The sequence below is a fragment of the Pleurodeles waltl genome, chromosome 9 (assembly GCF_031143425.1).
Source record: "Pleurodeles waltl isolate 20211129_DDA chromosome 9, aPleWal1.hap1.20221129, whole genome shotgun sequence".
NCBI classification, from domain to species: domain Eukaryota; kingdom Metazoa; phylum Chordata; class Amphibia; order Caudata; family Salamandridae; genus Pleurodeles; species Pleurodeles waltl.
The window spans coordinates 226190578-226217456 of NC_090448.1; the positions used below are offsets into that span (position 1 = coordinate 226190578).

General features: G+C 44.1%; 1 protein-coding gene across 4 annotated transcripts in view; it reads right to left on the reverse strand.

Moving 5' to 3' along the window:
* Positions 1-26879, reverse strand: part of UBA3 (ubiquitin like modifier activating enzyme 3) — a 313667-nt gene that overhangs the window by 151833 nt on the left and 134955 nt on the right. For all 4 annotated transcript variants that reach the window (XM_069206585.1, XM_069206583.1, XM_069206584.1 and 1 more), the window contains 3 exons: positions 20193-20348; positions 20015-20117; positions 17946-18059 (listed from right to left, as the gene is read on the reverse strand). In XM_069206585.1, coding sequence (XP_069062686.1) covers positions 17946-18059; positions 20015-20117; positions 20193-20348 — 373 coding nt within the window. The remainder of the gene's footprint in view (positions 1-17945; positions 18060-20014; positions 20118-20192; positions 20349-26879) is intronic.

Sequence of the window (26879 nt, forward strand, 5' to 3'; positions counted from 1 at the left end):
GATACCAGGTGTGGACATCTCTCAGTTACATGACCATCCCATGAGCCATCCAACAATCTTGCTTCACCATTATTGGACAAAACGAGCTGCTGAGTTTCTTGGTACTGAAGTGAGGAAAGACGTTCCACAGGAACATAGACTATTTAATGATGCCCAAATATTTTTTGGTAGCATCCTACCATTCATTCAGGGGAAGGCAACTGCATGCTGGCTGCAGATCACGCACTTTGAATTGATGAAGACCATAAATGCAATTGAAGATGGGTTCAATGCTATCAAGGAAGAACTTTGAGCCCTTAGGCTGATGTTAATGCAACACAGATATGTATTTGATTTAATGATGGCCATGGAAGGAGGGGTGTGTAAGAAGATTGGATCTTTATGTGCCGGCCAATGATGCGGAGAGTGGGACATTAACTCAGGCCATTCAGACATTGCATGATTTACAAAAGAAAATGATCGATGAGGGGGGTGCCCCTGATGGGTGGTTCGAGGGCTGGATCGAATGGGTGCCGTCATGGATGTCGGGGTTGTTCAAGGCCTTGTTGCCTTTGATTGTGTTGTTGCTTTTGATGTGTCTTATTTTTCAGGTAATAATAGCATGTTGCAAAAGGTTGACAGCTAAATTGGGAGGGACAGAGTAGTGGGTATGTGATGATTCCCCTAGTTTCATTAGTAGATGGGAAGGTAGGAAAAGTAGTTGAATAATCAACTAGAGGGAGGAATGATGTAGGAAGAATAGGAATACATCACATACAAACAAAACATAAGTTCCCAAATCCCAATACAAACATTTTAGGCTAGATAGTTGTAAACCAATGTAAGTAGTGAAAGGTTTAATACATGACATGTTAAAAAAGACAGACTGTGGGATCAATAGAAAAGGCAGGTCATATTTAGGACAAACAAACACTTATTACTTAGGAAACATATACACATGCTGCATTGTTAAGTTAGCTGTGCTGAAACACACAAGAGGCCCAAGCCACATTAGAATGAGAGTTTTTCTTTAAAGCTGCACCAACTGTTGCTTTCAAAATGTTCACTTAGCATGAACAGGGTGGAACAGAAGGGTGTATCCTTCCTTAGCACAGGGGTCCTAAAAACCACAAGTCATTCATATCGTGTTAAGGGGAACTGTGTAAAGGGTCAGATAAGTATTTGCAAGGGAGGGCTACCATGAGCAGCACGCAACATATAATCTCTTGTTGTGCAGAAAGATAGATATGGTGAATGACGTCAGTGTAACTTGCCCACCCATGAGGCCAACAAGTGCAAGTGCTTCTTTCCAGAGGCACCTCATTACCTTATCTGTACTGCTTGTAGTTGCTTACGTAAATGCTGAACTCTTGACCACAGTTTTTTGTGGTTTTTACAGTATAAATGCTACTGGTGTTTGAACCAGAACTTTGAACTTCAGTCATGGCCTCTATGTGAGACTGCCTGTTGTTCCCAGCTGAAAATCGATTAAACTTATATTATTGTGTCAAAATGATTTGTTTTATTTTATTAACAGATTTCCCTCTAACATCAGAATAAAAGCTGAGCTGACAGCTCACTGCATTTCTTTAGAACACTCACCTTAATAATAATGGTTTCTGCAATACTGAATCATACTTGGAAGTGTGAATAACTTGGATGGATGTAAATCTTGCCTTCCTGGCCTACAACCCTCTTTCACTGGTACAAACTGAAGTACTGTAAACTCACAGCCAGAGAGTTTGGGCTGACTTATCCAGTGGACAAAATAAACATGAAAGTGTGTTTTCCTTGACCCCAAATAATATGTCCTGGGTGATGAGTGAAAGGAATTCCACAACTATTCCTAAAAATGAAAATGGCAGCTAGAAAGGTGAAGTGCAGAGATATCACACAATCACTGAGACCCATGCAGACTGTGGCCACCAACTGTATATATATATATATATATGGAAAATGTTACTTATCCAGTGTACATCTGTTCGTGGCATGAGACGCTGCAGATTCACATGCTGTGCATTATCCTGCCATCTAGTGTTGGGCTCGGAGTGTTACAAGTTGTTTTTCTTCTAAGAAGTCTTTTCGAGTCACGAGACCGAGGGACTCCTCCCTTTCGGCTCCATTGCGCATGGGCGTCGACTCCATCTTAGACTGTTTTTCCCCACAGAGGGTGAGGTAGGAGTTGTGTATATAGTAAAGGTGCCCATGCAATGGAGTAAGTATGTATGTACATAATGTGATTAAAAGTGATATATATTTACAAATTTACAAATGTACAAGTTTCATCAACTTATCATATACAGTTTTCATCAACTTAAACGGCTACAGGCTCCCGGGGAGGCGGGAGGGCGCATGTGAATCTGCAGCGTCTCATGCCACGAACAGATGTACACTGGGTAAGTGACATTTTCCGTTCGATGGCATGTGTAGCTGCAGATACACATGCTGTGCAGAGACTAGTAAGCAGTTACTCCCCAAAAGCGGTGCTTAGCCTGTAGGAGTGGAAGTTGTTTGAAATAATGTTCGTAATACTGCCTGTCCTACTGTGGCTTGTTGTGTTAACACATCTACACAGTAGTGTTTTATGAATGTATAAGGCGTAGACCATGTAGCTGCCTTACAGATTTCTGTCATAGGTATGTTTCCTAGAAAGGCCATTGTGGCGCCTTTCTTTCTAGTGGAGTGTGCCTTTAGCGTAATAGGCAGGTCTCTCTTTGCTTTAACATAGCAAGTTTGAATACATTTCACTATCCATCTGGCAATGCCTTGTTTGGATATTGGGTTTCCTGCATGAGGTTTTTGGAAGGCTACAAACAATTGTTTTGTCTTGAGAAATTGTTTTGTTCTATCAATGTACTACATTAGTGCCCTTTTGATGTCTAATGTATGTAATGCTCTTTCGGCTACTGAGTCTGGTTGTGGAAAAAAAGACTGGGAGTTCCACTGTTTGGTTTAGGTGGAACGGTGATATAACTTTTGGTAAAAATTTGGGATTTGTACGTAGAACCACTTTATGTTTGTGTGTTTGTATAAAGGGTTCTTGTATAGTAAATGCTTATATTTCACTTACTCTTCTAAGAGATGTGATAGCTATTAGGAAGGCTACTTTCCAGGTTAAGTATTGCATCTCACAAGAGTGCATGGGTTCAAATGGTGGACCCATGAGTCGTGTTAATACAATATTGAGGTTCCATGAGGGAACTAGTGGTGTTCTCGGAGGTATGATTCTTTTTAGACCCTCCATAAATGCTTTGATGACTGGGATTCTAAAGAGTGATGTTGAATGTGTAATCTGCAGATAGGCAGATATTGCTGTGAGATGTATTTTAATGGAGGAAAAAGCTAGCTTTGATTTTTGTAAGTGTAATAAGTAGCTTACAATGTTTTTTGCGGACGCATGTAGTGGTTGAATTTGATTATTATGGCAGTAATAAACAAATCTTTTCCATTTATTTGCATAACAATGTCTTGTAGTAGGTTTCCTAGCTTGTTTAATGACCTCCATACATTCTTGTGTAAGGTCTAAATGTCCAAATTCTAAGACTTCAGGAGTCAGATTGCTAGATTGAGCGATGGTGGATTCGGGTGTCTGATCTGTTGTTTGTGTTGAGTTAACAGATCTGGTCTGTTTGGTAGTTTGATATGCGGTACTACTGACAGATCTAGTAGTGTTGTGTACCATGGTTGGCGAGCCCAAGTTGGTGCTACTAGTATTAGTTTGAGTTTGTTTTGACTCAATTTGTTTACTAGATACGGAAGGAGTGGGAGAGGGGGAAAAGCGTAAGCAAATATCCCTGACCAACTCATCCATAACGCATTGCCCTTGGAGTGAGGGTGTGGGTACCTGGACGCAAAGTTTTGGCATTTTGCGTTTTCTTTTGTTGCAAATAGGTCTATTTGTGGTGTTCCCCAGGTTTGAAAGTAAGTTTGTAGTATCTGGGGATGAATTTCCCATTCGTGGGTTTGTTGATGATCTCGACTGAGATTGTCGGCTAACTGGTTTTGAATTCCTGGGATGTACTGTGCTATTAGGCCAATGTGATTGTGAATCGCCCAATGCCAAATCTTTTGTGCTAAGAGACACAGCTGTGATGAGTGTCCCCCTCCCTGTTTGTTTAGGTAATACATTGTTGCCATGTTGTCTGTTTTGACAAGAATGTGTTTGTGGGCTATTAGCGGTTGAAATGCTTTCAATGCTAGAAATACTGCAAGTAGTTCCAGATGATTTATATGAAGTTGACTTTGTTGAGCGTCCCATTGTCCCTGTATGATGTGCTGGTTGAGGTGTACTCCCCACCCTACCATGGAAGCATCTGTTGTGATCACGTTTTGAGGTACAGGGTCTTGGAATGGCCGCCCTTGGTTTACATTTATAGGATTCCACCATTGAAGCGAGGAGTGTTTTTGGCGGTCTATCAACACTAGATCTTGAAGTTGACCCTGTGCTTGTGTCCATTGTGTTGCTAGGCACTGTTGTAAGGGCTGCATGTGTAGTCTTGCGTTGGGGACAATGGCTATGCATGAAGACATCATGCCTAGAAGCTTCATCACAAACCTCACTTGATAGTGTTGGTTTGGGTGCATGTTTAGTATTACATTTTGGAATGCTTGTACCCTTTGTGGAATTGGAGTGGCAATCCCTTTTTGTGTGTTGATTGTCGCTCCTAAGTACTCTTGTATTTGACACGGTTGTAGATGTGATTTTTGGTAGTTTATAGAGAACCCTAGCATGTGAAGGCTTTCTATGACGTATTTTGTGTGTTGAAGACATTGTTGCTGAGAATTGTTTTTTATTAACCAATCGTCTAGGTAATACGTGCATGTGCTGCCTCCTAATATGAGCAGCTACTACCGCAAGGCATTTTGTGAATACTCTTGGTGCTGTTGTTATTCTGAACGGTAACACTTTGAATTGGTAATGCACGCCTTGGATTACAAACCTTAAGTATTTCCTGTGGGAAGGATGTATGGGTATGTGGAAGTAAGCATCCTTGAGATCTAATGTTGACATGTAGTCCTGTTGTTTGAGCAAGGGAATCACGTCTTGAAGTGTCACCATGTGAAAGTGATCTGATTTGATGTAAAGATTTAGTGTTCTGAGGTCTAATATGGGTCTCACTGTTTTGTCCTTTTTTTGGAATTAGGAAATACAGGGAGTAAACACCTGTTCCTTTTTGATGGTTGGGTCCTAGTTCTATTGCTTCTTTTTGTAACAACGCTTGGACTTCTAGTTGTAACAGATCTAAGTGCTGTTTGGACATGTTGTGTGGTCTTGGAGGCACATTTGGTGGTATTTGTAGGAATTCTATGCAATAACCTTGTTGGATAATGGCTAGGACCCACGAGTCTGTAGTTATGTGTTTCCAATTCTGGTAATAATGTGCGAGTCTCCCCCCCCCACTGGTGTTGTGTGTTTGTGAAGTTGGAGTCACTGTTTAGTTTGTGGGGTTTTTGGGCTTTGGAATTTCCCTCTTGTTTTAGAGAACTGTCCACCCCTATATTGTCCCCGAAAGCCTCCTCTTTGGTATTGGCCCTGGTATTTGGGTCTGGCCTGCGAGGTCGAAGGCTCTGTGCTTTGGGTCCAAAACCCCCCTCTAAAGTGTGGCTTCCTAAAAGTGCCTCTGCTCTGCGGGGAGTAGAACGCGCCCATGGCTTTGGCCGTGTCAGTGTCTTTCTTTAGTTTCTCTATTGCTGTATCCACCTCCGGCCCAAACAATTGTTGTCCGTTGAAAGGCATATTCAGCACAGCCTGCTGGATCTCTGGCTTAAATCCGAAGGTACGTAGCCACGCGTGTCTCCGAATGGAGACCGCCGTGTTTATTGTTCTGGCCGCCGTGTCTGCAGAGTCCATAGCCGACCTTATTTGATTGTTGGAGATGGTTTGGCGCTCCTCTACAATCTGTTGGGCACGCTTTTGGAAGGTGTTCAATGAAATGTTGCATTTCGTCCCAATGTGCCCTTTCATATCTTGCCAAGAGAGCCTGCGAATAGGCAATTCGCCATTGATTGGCTGCCTGTGCTGCCACCCTTTTGCCTGCCGCATCAAATTTCTGACTTTCTTTGTCGGGTGGTGGTGCGTCCCCAGAAGTTTGTGAGTTCGCCCTTTTCCGGGCTGCTCCCACTACTACTGAGTCAGGAGTCAGTTGTTGCGTAATGTACACAGGGTCCGTAGGGGGAGGTTTATATTTCTTTTCCACCCTAGGTGTGATGGCTCTGCTCTTGACTGGGTCTTGAAACACCTGTTTGGCGTGTTTTAACATGCCTGGTAACATTGGAAAACTCTAGATATTGGTTGTGTGTTGATGACAGGGTATTGAATAAGAAGTCATCTTCTATAGGTTCAGAATGCAATGCTACGTTATGAAAAGTAGCTGCCCTGGAAACCACCTGCATGTAAGCACTACTGTCTTCTGGTGGTGACGGTCTTGCCGGGTAGCAGTCCGGACTATTATCAGAGACTGGTGCATCATACAGATCCCATGCATCTGGGTCATCTTGGCTCAACCCTGTGTGCGTTGGTGACTGCACCATTGGGGGTGTTGCTATTGGGGACAGATGTGGTGAGGCTGGTGGTGATGGCTGTGGAGAAAAATGTGGTGGTGTTTTTTCTTTAGCCACCTTTGCTTTTGGCTGCATTTCCGCTTCATGGAATGCGAGCTTCCGCTTCATCTTAATTGGGGTAAGTTTACTTATCTTCCTTGTGTCCTTCTGTATATGGAGCCTCCTCTGGGTATAGTCTGGCTCTCCCATCCCTAGTTCTTGTTCAAACCTGTGGCCTTGTAATTGTGAGGAAAGGCCCTATTTGTCCGTATAGGAACCTTGTTTCGGCTCCAAGGCTGGGTGTTTCGGCACCGAAACCTTTTCAGCAGTCTTTTTCGGCTCCGAAGAAACCTTCTTGGATTTCGGGGTGCCGCTTTCTCGGTGCCGGATCTGGTCGGAGCCGGTATCTCGGTGCCGAGTATATTCAGTGCCTGTATCTCGACCGGAGTCGGATGTCTTCGGCTGCTGTGAGGCCTTTTTCGGTGCCGATGCTTGGTCACCGTGCTTTCGGGTAAAGCCATGGCCTGTCGGCGGTGGCGTCCCCTTGGCCTTAATGATTTTCGAGTGAGTTTTTGTCAGGGCAGGTTTACTCACGGTTTGTTGCCTCGTCGGTTGCTCACTCTCGGGCTCGTCCGAGTCCGAATCTGGGATGGAGAATGTCTCCTCCTCTTCGACGTCAGGGTGTCCAGCCGGTGTCGACGCCATTTGAAGTCTTTGAGCTCTCCGGTCCGCAGACTCTTCTTCGACCGAAATGCCCGACAGGCCTCGCAAGTATCCTCTTTGTGTTCGGGGGACAAACACAAATTACAGACCAAATGTTGGTCTGTATAAGGATACTTAGCGTGGCATTTGGGGCAGAAGCAGAATGGGGTCCGTTCCATGAGTCTTGAAGACGCACGCGGTCGGGCCGACCAGGCCCCGCCGAGGAGTGGAAGCCCCAAAGGGCTGCCGGAGCTCTTCTTTTCTTCGGTGTCAATTTGCTATCACTAACCTGATACCAAGCGCAAACAATAAAGTCAAATTTTCCGATTGTTAACTAACTTTTCCGAACCGAAACAGGGAGCAAAGAGGAACACGTCCGAACCCCATGGCGGAAAAAAAACTATCTAAGATGGAGTCGACGCCCATGCGCAATGGTGCCGAAAGGGAGGAGTCCCTCGGTCTCGTGACTCGAAAAGACTTCTTCGAAGAAAAACAACTTGTAACACTCCAAGCCCAACACTAGATGGCAGGATAATGCACAGCATGTGTATCTGCAGCTACATATGCCATCGAACATATATATATATACACAAAAACAACTGTTTTCCAGTAGAAGGTATAAATAATTTATCAGCTGCTAATTTTCTTCTCTGGAAAATTAGCAGATGATAAACTATATATACCTTCTACTGGAAAACAATTGTTTTTGGAGATGACTGGAGGACAACAGGATGAGCATGCAAAGAAACAATTATGGGACCATTTATGGAAACTTTCAAAGGAAGAACAATCTAAATGGCAGTAGGCCACCACATTACATAAATATGTTGATGTGGACCGGATTCCACGTGGTTTAAGGATTTTTGTACTACCAACAGTATACAATCCGGACCCCCAAATGATAGGGTGGCAATGTGGTGATTTGGCCACTGGAGAAAAATTTGGAGGAAGAAAATAAGTTACTTACCTGTAACTGTAGTTCTCCAGTATTGGAATCTTTCAAAGATTCACATGCTTGAATCATTCCCCGTCGTCAAGATGGGAGTCCCCGGTATAATTTACACAAGTAGTGTCAAGATATAATAACAAAGAAAAAAGGCCTTAGGCCTCTTCAATTTAACAGTCTATCAGAGTCATTTTGTGAAAAGGACCAAACTTGAGCATCCACCAATCAGGTGAGAGCACCCTCTAGAATGCTCCTGAGAGAAGCTCCAGCACCTCAGATTTTCCAAGCACAAGTGCGTACAATATAGGAAAAAAGAGAGAGAGAGAGAGAGAGAGAGGTGAAGTGAGCTTCTCCGGGGAGGCGGGTGGGTCGCATGTGAATCTATGAAAGATTCCAATACTGGAGAACTAAAGTTACAGGTAAGTAACTTATTTTCTTACTCCAGTATTGGAACTTTCATAGATTCACATGCTTGAATCAGAGTAGAGAGCAGTAGCTATGCACATTGTAGTATAATAACATATTTGATCGAAAACACCTTGATACATGAAACCTCATTATATTCCTGTATATAAATCTATATAACTATAAAGGTATACCTATATATATATATATATATATATATATATATATATATATATATATATATATATACACACACACACACATATAGATATCGAGAATGACAAAGCAAAAAGTATCCCAAAACACGTTTGTAATATGAATACTATCATTAAAAATGACCACTTATCTGTCTGTCAGAATGTTCTCTTATTCTTGTTTACTTTTTTTTTTTTTAAACTGTGTTTATATCCTTTATATTCACTTACAATGTGCATACCTGTTCTAGGATGGAGGGATGGAGAAGAGCTGGCTCACCTTCACCTGAAGAGATTCCCGAGAACCGCTTGACCCACTGCTACCTCTCCCTGAGATAGAGATTCCAAGCAGTAGTGTTTTGTGAATGTATGACAGCTCCTCCATGTTGCTGCCCTACAAATGTCTTGTAGTGAAACTACGGTGAACAGCGCCGCCGACGATGAGACTGCCCTTGTGGAGTGAGCATGTACAGGTGAGTGCAGAGGTTTGCCCGCTGCTTGATTGCAGAAGCGAATGGCTGAGGCAATCCATCTGGAAATACTCTGCTTGGAGAGTGGATGTGCTTTCCTAGGAGCACTGTATGTCACGAATAGCTAATTAGAGCGTCAAAAAGATTTAGTCCTGTCCAAATAGAATTGAACACATCTTTTAACTTCTAAGGAGTGTAATGCCCTCTCAGCCGGAGTGGATGGATGAGGAAAAAAGGATTTGAAGACTAAAGATTCATTGATGTGAAAGTCTGAAGGAACCTTTGGAATAAAATGCGGGTTAGTGCGCATTAGCAGTCTGTCATGTTTAAGCTGTAGTAATGGCTCTTGAATGGAGAGAGCTTGCACCTCGCTGACTCGCCTATCTGATGTGAGAGCTACCAATAAAGCAACCTTCCATGAAAGGAACTTGAGAGAAGCACAATGGATCGGCTGAAACGGATGCTTTATCAGTTGTGTTAAGACGATATTTAGGTTCCAAGACGGAGGGAAAATTCTGAAAATCCCTTTCAAGAACCTCTTAATCAGACGAGAGGAGTAGAGTGAGGGTGTAGCATCCAAACGTCTGTATGCAGCTATCGCTGCTAGGTGAACTTTAATGGAAGAATGTGCCAGGCCAGCTAGAGCTAGCAGCAATAGGTACGGTAATATTTCCTCTGGTGGTGAGACCAAATATCCCTACACGCCTGTGGGATATTCAAATGTGCGAACTCCCTGTGGTCAGGAGCCATGCTGATAAACGCATCGACTTCGGATCCGGGTGCCAAACCTGGCCATTGTTCATTGTCAACATTTGGGGAAACAGCGCCAGTGGAATGTGAGGCTTGATTGATAGAAGAAGTAGTTCCGTGAACCAATGCTGACGCGGCCAGTACGGAGCTATTAATATCAGGGTGCACGGCTCTGCTTTCCTCTTCGTGAGGACCCGTGGGATCAACGGAATTGGAGGAAAGGCGTAAGCAAAGATGTCTGACCAGACTATCGAAAACGCATTCCCCCAAGATCCCTTCTGGTGATGCCAACTTGCGAAGAACTGGCATTTGGCGTTGTGCTTGCTTGCAAACAGGTCTACTGTCGGTGTTCCCTACTGGGGAAAAAATGTGGTTCACTATTGAATGGTCTAGCTCCCACTCGTGGCAGCTCGACTTCTGCCTGCTGAGTGCATATGCTGTCTTGTTGTCTATTCCCGGCAAGTGTACCGCTGATAATGTGATGCCTTGCTGCGAGGCCCAATTCCAGATTCTCTGGGCTTCTCTGGAGAGAGTGGGAGATCTTGTGCCTCCTTGTTTGTTGATGTAATGCATTGTGGTGGTGTTGATCGTCCTTATTACCACTTGCGTTCCTGAGATCTTGGGAAGAAAAGCCTGTAATGCCAGGCGCACTGCTCTGAGCTCCAGCCAATTGATATGCATTGATGCCAGATGCGGTGGCCATTTGCCACTTATTTGCAGATCCTGTAGCACAGCCCCCCAGCCTTCCAGGGATGCATCCGTTGTTATGGTCCACGGAGCTGGCTGCTGTAGAAACGAAAGGCCGATTGATAGATGATGCCTTAGAGACCACCATCTCAGAGCCCTGAGCATTGTTGGAGTTATGTGTATCTGATCCTCGAAAGTGCCTGACACTTGAAGCCATTGACAATTCAGTTGCTCCTGCAAGGGGCGCATCTTTAGACGGCATAGAGGAACTAGAGGTATGCATGAAGACATCATGCCCAACAGAGCTTGAACAGACAGAGAGTAACCTTGCTTCTTTTCTGTATGGAACTTGTTAGAGTCAGTAACCTTTGTTGCCTCTCTAAAGTGGGACATGCAATGGTGGATTGTGTGTCCAGTTTTGCCCCTAGAAAGGTAATGTTGCGTGCTGGTAGAGGCTTGGATTTTTCCCAGTTGATGGTGAGTCCGAGGTTGGTTAGTAAGGAAACGCACTTTCTTGTTGATCTGTGCGCTCCTGCGTAGGTCTTTGCCTTTATCAGCCAATCGTCTAAGTATGGAAAAATTTGGTGTTTTCTCCTTCTGAGAAAGGCTGCGATTGGTGCTAGACATTTAGTAAATATTCTGGGAGCTGATTTCAGTCTGAAAGGAAGGACACGGAATTGAAAATGGCTGCCGGCTACAGTGAATCTCAGGTATTTTCTGAGGGCCGGGTGGATGGGTATGTGGAAGTATGCGTCTTTCAGGTCTAGCGTAGACATGAAATCTCCCTGGTTGAGACGCAGGAAGACGTCTTGTAGGCTGATCATACGGAACGATTGCTTTTTTAAGTAGGCATTTAGCTCCCTTAAATCGAGGATCGGCCTCCAATCCTTCCACTTTTTCCGAATGAGGAAGAACCTGGAATAAAATCCTGTTCCCCGCTGGGCTCGAGGTACCTTCTCTATAGCTCCTTTGAGAAGCATTTTGTCGATCTCCTTTTTGAGTTGTTGAGGGTATCTTGAAGGAGTCCTGCGGGGGGGGGTTGGAGGGAGGTAGTTGGGTAAATTCTAAAGTATGGCCCTGTTTCACTAATTGTAGGACCCACTTGTCTGAAGTGATGGCTTGCCATTGTTCGAGGAATAGAGATATCCTCCCGCCCAGAATGAAAGGAGGAGAGTTGGACGTAGCTGGAGCCTCGGATGCATCAGGCTCTACGAGCCGAATCTTTGGCCGGGCGGGTTGAGCGTCCACGACCTCCAGGTCTACCATAGGCTGGTTGCGGCGGTTGCCTCTGTGAGTAGTATTGGCGATACTGTTGGGAAGAGGAAGGATAGGTGGAATATCTGTGTTGCTGATATCCTCCTCTGTATGAGGGTTGGCCACGCCCTCTAGGTCGAAAGGAAGACTTTCGATATTGCAGGGTCCCTAGTGACCTTGCCGTGTCTGTGTCCGATTTGATGGACTGTAAGGCGTCATCAATGTGTTTCCCAAACAACGCCTGGCCATCAAAAGGGAAGTCCAAGATTTTATTTTGCACCTCTCGACGGAAAGAGGTAGCTTTAAGCCAACCTTGCCTTCTAAGCACCGCTGCACCAGCGAGCTGTCGAAAAGCAGTGGTTGCAATGTCCATTGCCCAGTTGATAAGTTCTGCAGACGTGCGTTGACCCTCCTGTACCGTTTTGTTTGCCTCTGGTCTTGTATCTTCCGGCAACTGGCCAATATAAGGTGCAATGTCCGCCCAAAGTTGCCTATCAAACCTAGCCAGTATAGCCAAAGAGTTGGCGGCTCTTACCACTAGGCTAACCATAGAGGAAAACCTTTTACCTATATTATCTAGCCGTCTACCCTCTTTGTCTGGGGGTGCGGAAATCGGGGCAGAAGTGTTCTTAGATCTTCTTTGTGCTGCCTGAGCTACCACCGAATCTGGAGGAGGGTGTCCAGTGAGACATGTTGGTGCATCGTCCGGTGCCTTGTATTTCTTATCTAAACGAGGCAGTACTGCAGTAACTGTAGCCGGATTGTGAATGACTTTAAGACCCTCTTCCCACAGGTAGTTAACCATCAAGATAGAGCGTACGGATTTTTGAAAAGGTTCCTTGAAGTCGTAAAGGAAACTGTCTGTTTGCTTGGTTGGCATTGGTAAAGCAAAACGTTTGGCAGCTCTCTCTAGAAGATTGTGAAACCCCCCTAGGTCTTCTGGTGGGGATTCCGCCTTAGATTGAGAAGGAGAAGGAGGAGCAGGGATGATGTATTCGTCCCACTCGGAGTGAGTGTCCATGAGCTCCCCTTCTTCCTGATCTCCCCCTGAGATCTCCGTATCCTGAGGAAGTGTCATATCAGGAGTAGCCACATTCGTGAGAGGTAAGGAAGTTGGCCTCTGATGTGGAGTGGTAACCCCAGAGACGGGCGATGGGGGAGGTTGTTCTCCTTGAGGGGGAAACCTCCTTCTGTAATCAGCCAACATCGCTCTGAGGAAATTCAATAGGGATGATGGAATATATGCTCCCTGTTGGTATTGCTGTTGTTCTGCATAAAACTGGGGGTCATAGACTTCCTCATACTCCTCCTCTTCCTGATACTTTACGTTCAGTTGGGATGGACTGGTGGCTGTTCCAAATGGCCCCTCATCATCTGAGTCTTCGTCTCCCTCTAAAAGGCGCACTGGAACAAGGGAGGACACCTTACTAGGTGATGTATGAGTTAGCGTCAGCTTTTCCACACGTTTCTGATGTTTCTCCCTCGTCGACGGTGTCGTTGACGGCGCATACATAGACTTCGTCGTAGGTGGTGTAGACGATGGGCGCACGGAGATCTTAATAGAAGAAAGTCTCACCGACGAGTCTACCGTCGACGACGGTAGGGCTGACACTGACATCAGCGCCGTCGACGATGACGACGTGTAGACGGTCGTCGAAGCTGATGTCGTAGCTGCAGTTCTCATCGACGGTGGGGTACCTGTCCTCGTCGACGTTGTCACCGGCAGAGCCGTCGACGGTGGAAGCGTAGAACTGGATGTCGTCGTCGGAAAAGTACTCACCGACAGTACCGTCGACGATGAATCCGTCATCGACGATGCTTTTTTTCCAGTTACAGAGGATGGCTTCTTAAAAGGCACAGATGGTGGTACAGAGGAAGATTTTCTATGCCTCTCTGAACTGGTAGAATGACTTCTCCCCCTTTCCTGGAAGCTTTCTTAGGAGAGGAAGATGGGCTGCGGCCCTTATAAGACCCTGAAGCAGTCTTTTTGTGGGCTTTTTCTGAGAGTTGGGAGGGAGATCTTGAGCCTGATCTCGCCTTCTTTGATGATCTCTTGGATGTTGAAGATTCATCACTCTCAGAATCAGAAACTGGATTATCTCTATGTTTTAGTTTCTGCAGCCATATCAATAATCTGCCTTCCCTCCTGGTGAGGGTCTTCAGAATGAAGCCTTTTCTTTCCACAGGTCTTGCAGTCTCTGAAAAGACCCTTCTTCTCCTTGTCAGACATAGTTGGAAAATAGTTGACAAATCAAGTTAGATAAGTTTCTCTGAGAGAAAATGTTGAAAATGTGTGAAGAAAGAGCAGAGCTCTGAGGAGACTCCCTAGCACGACGTGCGGTAGAAAATCTGAGGTGCTGGAGCTTCTCTCAGGAGGATTCTAGAGGGTGCTGTCGCCTGATTGGTGGATGCTCAAGTTTGGTCCTTTTCACAAAATGACTCTGATAGACTGATAAATTGAAGAGGCCTAGGGCCTTTTTTCTTTGTTATTATATCGTGACACTACTTGTGTAAATTATACCGGGGACTCCCATCTCGACGACGGGGAATGATTCAAGCATGTGAATCTATGAAAGTTCCAATACTGGAGTAAGGATTAAGACAGTTACACAATACAGAGCAGTATGAGAAAACATCTAGTCACAAATACTGTCTATCTAACAGACTATTTAATAAAATTACAAGGTTGGTTAGACAAGAAAATTATTGAAAAGGATGAATATTCATTTTTGAAATGTGACTACCCTAAACTCCCAGTATTATACTTACTACCCAAATTGCACAAGAATTTGGTTAATCCTCCAGGTAGACCTAATGTTTCTTCGAGAGGAAGTATGTTGGAGAACACATCAAAATATGTGGATTATTTCCTAAGACCATTTGTAGAGACACTGCCATCAAGTGTTAAAGATACCTGTGAGTTTTTTAAACAAATCAATGGTGTGTGTTGGGAAAATCAATATTTACTGTTGAGTTTGGATGTAGAAAGCTTATATACATGCATTCCGCATGAGTTAGGCATTAAGGCATGTAAAACATTTGTGAGAGCACGGTCCATCTCTTTCCTACAACACACAAACATGTTATTACAGATGATGGAAATTTGTTTGAAAAGCAAATACAGACACAGCTTCTGTATCTGGAAGGGTAATAAAAATGAAGCAAGAACTTTTGTTCACCAACTAAATATGAATCAATTTAATCTTAAATTCACAGCACATATCCATTGTTCAGAAATAGTTTTTAGATCTCAAACTACAGGTAAAAGAGACAAGATTGATTAGCACACTCTATCGCAAGTCAACAGCAGGGAATAGCCTGCTTCATGCAAATAGTTTTCACCCCAGCAGTCTAATTCGCAGTATTCCCTACAGGGAATTACTGCGAGCTAAGAGAAATTGTAGTGATGAAATAGATTTTCATCAAGAAGTAGAAACTATGACGAAGAGATTTTTGGAGCTAGAGTATTCCTGTAAGCTGATAGAGAATGCACGTAGAAGAGTGTTACCCATAAATAGAGAAACTATTGATGCCCCAATCTAAGGACAAAACTGAAGATCATGTAAGATTTATTACAAACGTTCACAATAAAACATGGGAAGTTAGACAGGCTTTAACCAAACATTGGGAGATTTTAAGAAAGGATGAACGTTTAGCGGGTGCTATAGCTGAGAAACCTCAAATAACTTTTAGGAGATGTAGGTCTCTGAAGGATAATTTATGTAGAAGTTTAATTCAATCCACAGGTATGACAAAACAATCATCAATACCGGGCTTCTATGTTTGCGGAATGTGTAAAGCTTGCAAGGGTAGTAACAACCGTCTGCAAGTCCAATTATCTCCTCAAACATCACCATTTATTATAAAGAAACATTTGACATGCAACACAGATTTTTGTGTGTACGCCTTAAGTTGTAAAAAATACTACATTGGCAGCACAATCCATAAGGCGAAGAAGCGTGTTTTGGAACACACGAAGGCTATTTCCAAGGAAGATAAAACTTATCCTGTTGCAAGACATTTTTCAACATTCCATCATAAAAATGTGAATCTTTTTAAATTTTGTGTTATAGATAGCATCCCAAATTATATAAGAGGAGTTGAGAAGATTAGAACCCAAATTTATTATAAAGTATGCAACCATTTACCCTGGGGGCCTGAACATCGATGAGGAACTCTCAGTACATTTGGGATAAGATAAATAATATTGTAACCATCTTTGAAGTATCTGGAATGATATAGATGGAGCAAACAGGTTGTCAGTTTTAGACTGAGGATGTGCGTCAGTGTGGTTATTTTCTCCAACTAACTAAATAAACAACAGAAGGAAAGGGATCTTTGCAAAATATCTTCCAATCTCCAGTCAATAGTACTCAAGATACTAACCTGTGGTATTCTAGGAGGTATAAATATGTATATATAAGCACAGTTGTGTTATTTAGTTTTTGTAAGCACTGTGGGATTTAATAAATAATAACAGACATTTTTTATTTTTTTTATTTTACAGGTTGATGTGACGGCATCTTGACAATAATAAGAAAAGCAAAAGACCTATTATATTCCACTTGGGTTGGTACAATTTATATAGATAAATTAGATTTATGATTTGATGCATAGCAAGATGAAAAATGAGATAGAAAAATGTAAGAAAAAATGGTAAGTGATACTTGATGATAATAGTTTTGATGGTACAGTAATGAGATATATGTTAATACGATATTTTTATTTGAAGTTGATTTGCTTATAATAGCGGAATTAATTTACTGTTGTCATCATGTTATTAATATATTTTTCAGTGGTTTATAAATTTTCATTTTTGCATCAATCTAAGTTTTCTGAAATTTATGCGATTTTCTTAAGATGTTGACATAGTAGATATTCTGTGTATAATAGAACATTTGTAGAGTATTTCAAGATGCCCGACACGTTTTAATGGTGTTTTATTTGTTGTGTAAGTCCTTTGTTTATGTTTAATATAGAATGAGACAGTGCAAATGGCTATTTAATGGAATTGTAAGACGCGACTGTGGTAACCTGTGATCAAGGAGCTTTCTGTTCCAAAACGCATCAGGTTTCTTATGTAGCCAGACAAATCATTAAAGAGCATATGATGCACACTCAAGGTTACAGCTCATCGGTCTGTCATTCTGAGTTTCTCTGAGTCACGGGACGACAGAATTTGTGGTATTTCTAACAAGGGTCACTCCCTTGCCGTTTACCCACCGCTGTGAAGCGGCCGGAACTCAGCGCGCAACAAGTGTGTGGAGATATATATATTTATCTTCCCCCACCAGGACCCCTAGGAAAGATTCTATGAAAGGGTAGTAATTTTTCATTGGTGGTAAATGAACTTAAATGTCTGTACAGGGTCTGAGGCTAACGCAATCATTAATCGCCAAGTCAATTGGTGTAGCAGCATTTAATACAAATACTAAGGTGTACAGCTCCAACGTGTGGTGCATTTGTGCCACTAGGGGAGTTTATTGAGTGCTTCAACCTTTTACAAACATATAGAGTGACTTCTTTTGTAGGAAGCTATATAAAGTACATCCTGTAAATGATCCTGTTAACAGTAAGCAACACATCCTATGCCACTCACAAAGAGCTCAGGGGCAATCCTCACAGTCAGTGAAGTTTCCCCCCTTCCCTCTTAGCAGGGAAGCAACAGATCAATGAAAGAAGGACAAATCTGGAATAACTTTCAGACCAACTTCAATGACAGGTGACTTGTGACCAGTACTTAATGAAATGTTGTGCTAAAATCCAATTACATTTTGGGCACATACATTGTCTGTAGCAAAATACAGATCTGATGTTGTTTGGTTAAACAGTGGAAGCCATTTACAAAGAATTAAGCTCAGGGGTTGTCTTGGGGACATTGAAGAAACAGCTGCCCCTCGTTACTTACTGGTTGGTCATCTTGCAAGTAATTTACTACAAATAGACAACTGTATTTCATTTCTGATTTTATGAATGGAACACACTACAATAGTGCTGCAACACTCGTATAGATATTACCTTGTGTAAGCCTGTACGTGACACCTCGAATATTAAACTGAGATGCGCGTTCTAATGACTTCTGGAAAATCCACTGTATGTGCTCAGGATCATCCCCATCCAATGGAACAGCCTCTAATGGGAAATTAAACACAACCTGTTCACACCTTTAGAAGCGTATCTCCCTGCAACTTTAACCTAGCTGCATCTAATTACACATTGCAAAATTCAGTACGTTTTTTTTTTTTTTTTTTAAATAATTTATAGAAAACTTTTCAGGAGGGTACAGCCAGCATTAGACCAGTAATTTCCCCATTATTTTAACAAAGACAGAGGGAAAAAAAGCTGAGCTTAAATACTACAAACTGCATGACAAGTTTGGAACATATTACAAGTTAATACAGAATTTGTATGTACGTAAATGTGCAAAGTGTAATATCCCATTACCACTGCTGAAACTGGCGAGTGGTCAACACAGAGAATAAGCCTCAGGAGCACCTTCCAGAATAATTATGATAAATAGCATATTACAATCTTTGGATGTGCAAATATGGTCCTTGCTGTCACAATTTGCAGTGGCAAAGTTGAGCAAAAGAACAAAAAAGTATTGAAAGTTTTCATCAGTCAGCGACTTTCTGATTCAAAAGAAAAGCTACAGTTATCAAGGAAGGGAGGTATAAGTTCTGGAGTTACGCTGACTAGTACTGGCTCGCTGATTGCTTACCCTCAGAGGATAATACCCCTATGCCCATAACTATGAAATATATTTAAGTAAGGAAGAGTGAGCAATTCTCAATAAAATACGTGAGTAAAATAATGATCATACATTACGTACTAATGTCACATTTGTTTATTTTAATGCAGATGTAAGCCTCTATTTAATTGTGAGTCAGCAGAGAACTTAGATTAGACAGCAAGTGTTTTGCCCTTCGATGGTGTGCAGGCCCGGGCTTTTTCAAGGCTAAGATGGTTTGCACATCAAAAATAGCGTTGTTGGTCTCACATGGACTGAAGGTTAGCCGTATTATTATGTCCGTGTGGTACTAATCATATTTTCATTTAGTAAACATTTGTACTTGTTTAATAGCGAAGTAATCTTCACAATACTTTTGTAAGAGTGGGCAATATCCTTCCTTAGTAGCGGTCTGCTCGGTCTCTGCTAAGCATGCATATCTCCTGCCTGAAGATTTGATTAGGACCACAAGGAGAGCCTAATAGGGCTTACCTACCATCCATGTGAGACCAACAACGCTATTTAGAATGTGACTGAGTGGGCTACATGTAAAGCTGGTATCGGTGTGCAATACTTTAACTTCAGAGAATAAAGTTTAATTGTTGGAATGCTCCAATGGTTGCCAGACTCTGGCACTGTCAACAAAATAACCTGCAGTTCTGCTGCATGTGTATTGCAATATAAGAGTATGAAGAGAGGTCTCGGACTGGGTACATGCAATCATCCATACAATCATCCAACCAACAGCATTTTCTATCACACATCCTAGAACATCTGTCCCCTTCCAGCAACAATTTTCACTTTTCCTCCTCCCCTTTGTGTCAACCCCACGAAGTGCTACTTAATCTGGCTGTTGATCAGCCTTTAAGAAAGATAAAAACAGGTATCTGACATGATTGTTCTACTATGCGGAAAACACGAGTTGTGAATCCAACAAGTTAAGCGTTTATTTGGAAGCGACTGCTAGCCTGATGCATAGCTAGCTTTAGGAGATGTGATCTAACTGCAGGATGTCTGGTTGTAAATAGGAAACGCAACAATTCCTTACACATAACTTCACTTAATTGATTCACCTAAAACCTAACTTGAAAAGTGTTGTTTTAAAACATTAAATGACATGTAGTGGTGGATGATGGCACTGCAAAATTAAAATACATCATTCAGTCCCTTGCTTTAGATTGAGTGATTTACTAAGCACTGTATAAATATTAAGGTCGAGTGCTTCAAAAACAAGGACTCAGGAGTTAGCAGGGACATTTGTAACAATCTGATTATTCAATAAAGTTAAGACGAATGTATAAAAGTTGTATATATCTGTCTTCTTTAATACAATTACTTAATATTTTCTGTTTCTCACCTCCAAAGGGTTGTTCTTTTGGCCACTGTAATATCCTGACATACTCAATACAATGTTCAGGTAGCCTTGGCATAGATGCTATAGTACACATAGGAAAATTAATCTGTAAAAGAGAAAAGGTTTAGTAAATGAAAAGTATTAAAATGCAAGGTTGGTGAATATCACAGTATTAGTTTACCTGAGGCGGATACAGTTCAAGTGTGCACTCTACACAGGCGGTCATGCCAGGTAGAATAACTCTGGCATTCCCTTTAAATCCTTCAGTTCCTCCATCAATCAAAGGGACTATGCTACTAGGATCCAAAACACCATCTTCATAGTTTAAAAGGGACATCTGTTAACAAAAAACAAAAACAAAAAACTTTCTTGAACGGTCCCACAAACATTTTCCACTGCTAGTTTTCTTTCAAACATACTTAATAGATAAGAACCACAGCACTCAATCACAAAAAGTACATAGCAGGTTAGGTAATTCACTAAATATGATAGAATATAAAAACACTCATAAGCACACAGTAGAAACTGCAGCAAAATATTAATACTTTTTCCTTGTAATCTTCTTGGTTTATGTTCTTAACAGTATAGTTCAATAATATTGAACTAGTTGGAAATTAGTCCTTCATAGAGTACATTTCATATGATCCATCTACGCATAGTACATACAGTAACAGCTCGTATGAGGTCTAATAAACAGCCAACACGTGTTTCGTCACAGCCCCACTCCACCTTGCTTGTTGCAGTACCATATGGCGGTGCTTTTGAAAGAGGGGAGAAATGCTTTCAATGCTAGTCGAATCGCACGGAGCTACAATAGATTGATATGAAGCCTGGATTCTACCGGAGACATGAGGCCTCTGATCTCTGCCTCTCCCATGTGGCTGCCCAAACCTAGGAGTGACACATCTCCCTGATGCTGCGCCCACTGGAACTTCAGGTCCCACTGCAGAGCCCGCATATGCCATCTGGCCTTTTGTACCAGCAGGAGGCCATGAGGCCCAGCACCCTCAGAGTCATTCTCACTGAAATCTAGGAGAGAGGCTGAAACATCGGTATCATAGCCTGAATATCCTGGACTCGCTTTTCAGGAGGAGAGGCCTCAAGCTGCACTGTATCCAGGACAGCTTCTATGAAGGAGTCCGGTGTGACTTCAACATGTTTATAGTAAACCCTAGCGAATGCAAGAGGTTCGCCATAGTCTGGAGTTGGGAGACGACTTTCTGGGGTGTATCTGCCTTCAACAACCAGTCATCAAGGAAGGGGAAGAGTGGGACCCCTAACCTGCGCAGATGAGCTGCAACCACTACTATTACCTTCTTGAACACCCAAGGGGCGCTGTTAAGGCCAAAGGGGAGCACGGTGAACTGAAAGTGCTCATGGCCTACCATAAATCTTAGGTAACTTCTGTGGGCCGGCAAGACAGGGATGCAGACGTATGCGTCCTTCAAGTTTCCCGGGTCCAGGGCAGATAAGACCTGAGCCAACATCAGCATTTTTAGCTTCTCCTTTTTGAGGAAGAGATTGAGGGACTAAAGACCTACGATAGGACGAAGACCCTGGTCCTTCTTTCTTACCAAAAAGTAGCAGGAATAACAACCACAACCTACTTCTGACGCAGGGACCCTCTCCATAGCTGCTTTGACTTCCTCGTGGAGAAGTGCCATGTGATCCTCCGACATGTGGTCAAATGAAGATGGCATGGCTGGAACAGAAGACTCGAAACGGTGGGAGTAGCCCTTCCGAACAATCTGGAGGACCCACCTGTCCGTGGTAATGGATTTCCAGTGGGGCAGATGATAGTGAATCCTGCCTGCAACTGGTTCCAGGTGTTCCAACGGACTAGGAAGGTTTGGAGACTGGGGGGGTGTGATGGTGGTCTGGGTGACCCACTGGCTCCCTGAACCCCAAGATCGTGGGATCCCGCGTCCGCGCAGGGGCTGTACAGCATGTGTGGGTCGATGGCTCAGTGGAAAAGGACGCGGTTGGGTTCCCCTTCAAAAGCTACAGGGAGAGGCGGGTGCAAGGCCAAAGGACAGGGCCGTGGCTCGGAAATCCTTAAAGCGCTTGAGCGTCAAATCCGCATTGTCTCTGAAGAGACGGGTGCCATCAAAGGTCATGTCCATCGATGTTTGTGGACATTCTCCGAGAAGCCAGATGTTCTCTGCTAGGCATGACATCTTAGTGCCACCGTTGATGCAACCGATCTGAGATCTGTCACATGCAGACCACAGAGGATGATGAACTTAGCTGTATCTCTCCCATATGCGAAGCGTTTGAGAGAGGACAGTGCGGGTCTCCTCTGGGAACTGTAGGCAACACCTGTGCAACCGTATCCCAGAGAGTATGGGAATAGCGGCCCAAAAGGCACGCAGTGTTCACCGACCGTCGCGCCAGACTGGCAGAAAAAATTTTCTTCCCCAAATTATCCAGTCTTTTTGATTCCCTATCCAGGGGGGTGGTAGGGAATCCACCAGAGGAAGAAGAAGAGGAAGCCTGCATCACAAGGCTCTTAGGTGTGGGGTGCTGGGTGAGGAATTTCGGGTCTGTTGGCGCAGGCCGATGGCGGCGGGCAATCATCCTATTCACAGAAGTCCCTGTGCTGGGTCTGGACCAAGTACCCAAAAGGATGTCCATCAGTGCCTCATTAAAGGGTAGAAATGATGTGGAAGACCCCGGCTGAAGCACGTCGGTTAGGATATTAGGCCTAACCTCCACAGAAGGTAGCTCAATGTCCAAGACCTCAGCCGCCCTTCTCACCACCATGGAACATGTGGTGCTCTCCTCCTTAGCCACGGTAGGGGAAGAAAGCATACCAGTGTCAGGGGATGCGTCTAGACCACTGGGGCTGGCATCACCCAAATCCGGCATCCAGTCCATTTGGGTGTCAAGCTGGTATTTTAAATGGTCCAGTGTCCCCACTAAACTCTCCCCATATCCATACATGAAAGAATAAGGGTCTGGATCAACCCTGGCCCCGGGAGAGCCATAGAGAACGGAAACGGCATTGAGCGACGTCATTCCGGCTCCGCGTCGTCAGGTATGAGAACAGGATTGACGTCGACTGTGGGCCCAACCAACATCTGGGGCGTCGACACCTGACCCGACGCCGGGGAAGATCGCTGTGGCATGACTGGCGTCTGGCGGATCCGAGATTGGATCTGGAGGATCCCTCCAAAGCTGTGGCCGAAGCAGATTACTTCGAATCCAAGGTGGCCCTCATTAACTCACCTGTGCCCAAGGGTACTGAAGGTGGGTCGGTCTGCCCAAAAATGAGGCACATTGTCTCATAAAACTCTTAGCTGGGCAGGGGTGGCTCCGGCTCCCGGGAAGCGTGGGGTAGACCCAGATGGAGGCTTCGAGGACGGAGGCCTAGAGCTCTTCCCTCGCCGCATCGTCCGAGCGACAGGGTGAAGTCGAAGAACATTTGTTCTTCTTCGACTTCTTTCTCTTATGACCCGAATGTCCCGATGACTTAGAACAAAGATGGGTGGTGACTCTACAGCCGGTCTCAAGACCTTCCTCTCGGGCTGCCATTAGCTTTAGGGACCGCTCCCTCAAAGCTTTCGGGTTCATGGCCCGACACTCAGAGCACGACTTCAGGTTGTGATCGCGCTCCAGGCACCAAAGACTCGTGAGGTGCGGATCCGTCACTGACATCATTCGGTGACAGGAATCGCAGGGCTTAAATCCGGTCTTGCGGGACATCCCTAGACGCATCCACGACCTCGTCAAAATTAATCAACAAAAATGTCGTAGTAGTCAAAAATGTGACTGAGGTAGCTCCTCAATGGATCTGCACGTAGGCTGGTGCGGAAAGAAAAGAACAGACGTCAGCGCGCTGGGGTGGGGCCTGCAACGTCATCATGGTGAACACGACGCCACCAACGCCCGCGGAGTCGACCGATGCCACCTGACGGCACGCAGAGGTACTGCTAGAAGAAAAAGTATCCGGATCCAGTCTGACGCCTGGGGAAATTCGACAGGAATCTGCAACTAGACGTTTCTATCAGATAACACGGGCAGTCAAGGAGTGGTCCGAATGCTGGGATCGCAGGATGCTTTGATGCTGCAGAGTTGCAATGAGTGTTCCTAGGGCCACCTTGGTATCCATGAGTGTCAGAGGACCACTCTGGTGTCAGGTTTCTGATGGGAAAGGTTGGGTGGAGGTAGGGGGGGAGGGATGGGAAGGGAGGTGAAGTCCAGAGAAGGTCTGGTCATCACTGGTCAACTAGTCCCCTGGTTCCAGCTGTCCTCAGTGGTTACTTATAGATACATTTCTTGCTTGATGCCTGCCACGGGTCCCATGAGTTTGGAGGAACCGTCGCCAGGTCAGAACTCTGTTTCCCACTAGGCACTTCAGCATCCAGGAGTGGGCAGGCACTCCTGGGTAGCAGGGTCCTAGAGAGTGCAGTCTTCCGTCAGCTTTTGTGTCGCTGGTGCTGAACAGGGGGCTAGCCAACCAGCCACTGGAGTCACATCTTTCATCCTGGCACAAGTGCAGCTTTGGTGCAGCCTCTCTTTGCAGGGTCTGGAGAGCAGCACGACATTCCTTATGTCTTGTTTCCAGCTGTAACAGGTTTTTTTCCTCTGGAAGAAAGGCCAGCCTGTCTTCCTACACAAAGAAGTGAGCAGGCGAAGGGGTGATCACAATTTACTTCCCTTAGGAGGAAGCCTCTTTGAAGATAGGCCATCTGTGGCCACCACCCAGTAATCATCCTGCTGGAGGTGGGCACACATCGTCCTGTCGGCAATTCTCTTTATTCCATGTTTCTGCAAGCGCCTCCCACTTCCTAGCAGGAGGGAGGAAGCATGTTGTCTTGGGTGGCAAATATGCACATAGACAGGAAAGGCTACCAAAGGTTTGGGCAAAAAAGTGGTGTCTTCCTGAAGTCACCTTTCCATTAAAAGTTACCTTAAATCCGATCTCATCAATAGTATTGTAACAATTTGATACACTGGAGAAATATCTTAGGTTGTCTCAAATGTAAGTTAGCACTTAGAGCAGTAGCTAGTGAAACTTTATGTCAGCCAATGGGACCATCACCTTGCTACAGTAAAAATTGCAATTTTGACTTTTCACTGTCAGGTCATGCTAAACACAAAGGGCAGAACATACCCATCTTTTTAACATTAAGCACCCTGCCTGGTGGGCTACGAAGACCTTTCCTAGGGGTAGCTAATTATTAAAAGGAAGGTTTTGACTTGTCAAAAGGGTTTATTTTGCTACGTTGCGCTGGCAAATGAATTAGCTGCCCGACTAGGCTGCAGTGGCAGGCCTAGAGTCACATTTCACCTTGTCACTGTAGTAGTGGCTCAAATCCTGCAGTCAACTAGTGACATTTAACTTACTAGCCCTGCGTATGTCTCGTACCATATACTAGCAACTTATAAGTAGGCCAATCGGGTAATACCTAATTGTAATCCAAGCGGTCCAAGGAGAGGACGGCATAGGCACACAGCGAGCGCTTCCTTTGATGCATGTCTGACAATAAGGGGACACTCCCTCTCCTGGATACCAGAGGCCATTAGCCTCTAGGGATAGGGCCACCTCAAGGTAGTTCCTTGGCAAGGTAGGCTGTTTACTTTATTCCTTAGACCGGTTACCATCTGAACAGTGTGTTATCAACTCCTAACGTGAGACATAGGGATCCGTTGCCCTGATGAATGCCCCGAGACCTTCCTAGGGCAGAAACATGTTAGCTATCACTTTTTAGACAGGTGACCCTGTGAGTCCTTGTTCTCACAGAGATGTCCCATTCTACGCTTTTAACCACACCAAACAGAACCTACTATTAAATTGTAACTTTCCATAGGTATCTGTTTAGGTGTTTTTATTCCCTAGATTAGATGGATCCCGACTTTCCAGACCTAGAATTCATTTACGCACTCCCCCCTGTTCTTATAACAGGGGGGTTGAGTCCGCCCAGGTGGTATTGTCCTACCTGGGTGGGGCTAGGTGGTCAAATGATGAAGCATGACACTATATAGTGTGTGAGACCACCTAGTCCGTAAAGGAAATCCCCCTCTTTCACTGCTCACCATCCTCATACTGACTCATTTCCTCTAATTGAGGACCACGAGGAACCAAGGGCACAACTGGTACCCTTGGTGCCTATCCCTCAATGTATAAGAGGCCCCCGTACTCTTGTGTGTTTTTTGGTTATATAGGGAGCTGAGTACGGCTGTGTTCCCCCAAATTTCCCTTCTCTCCCTCATACTCTCTCCTTGTGTATTAATAGCTAATGTACACATACTTTTGGGGAGAGGTGAGAGCACATGCACTGGGTTCTTGACAGCAGGACTCAATACACTACAGTCACAATATCTGCAGGCTCAGTTAAGAAAATTTGAGGGGTGAGGTAATCATACAAAAGGAGACCCTTTATTACAGCCTGGTAATGGAGGATTGCATTTCTTCTTCATTATCACTTCTGGTGTGGTGCCAACAACAGTGCATGACCTATTTGGACGATGAATGTATTTTATTTTATTCTTTTCCTGCTACTTGTATTGGGAGGACCCTGAAGATTTTCCGTCTGAAGGATAACAAGGAGGTCTGTTCAAACATGACTGTTGTTGCAGCTGACATCGACAATAGTAACCTTCTTGAAAGAATGAGGCTCACCTCTCTCTCGATACTCATAACAGACATGGGCTGGCTATACTACACAACATCCAGCAAATAAACTGCTGCAGTATCTTCTTTCATTGCTTGTAAAGCCTTAATGTGTCCTCCAATTAGGACTTCTTCATCAAAAGTCAAGTTGAATTTGCAGTTCTAAACTTCGAGCCAAAATAAAATACATCTTAACCTGCCCTGTATACGAGCACTGTGGCCCCGGTCATTTTCTGAAATTCAGCCATCACT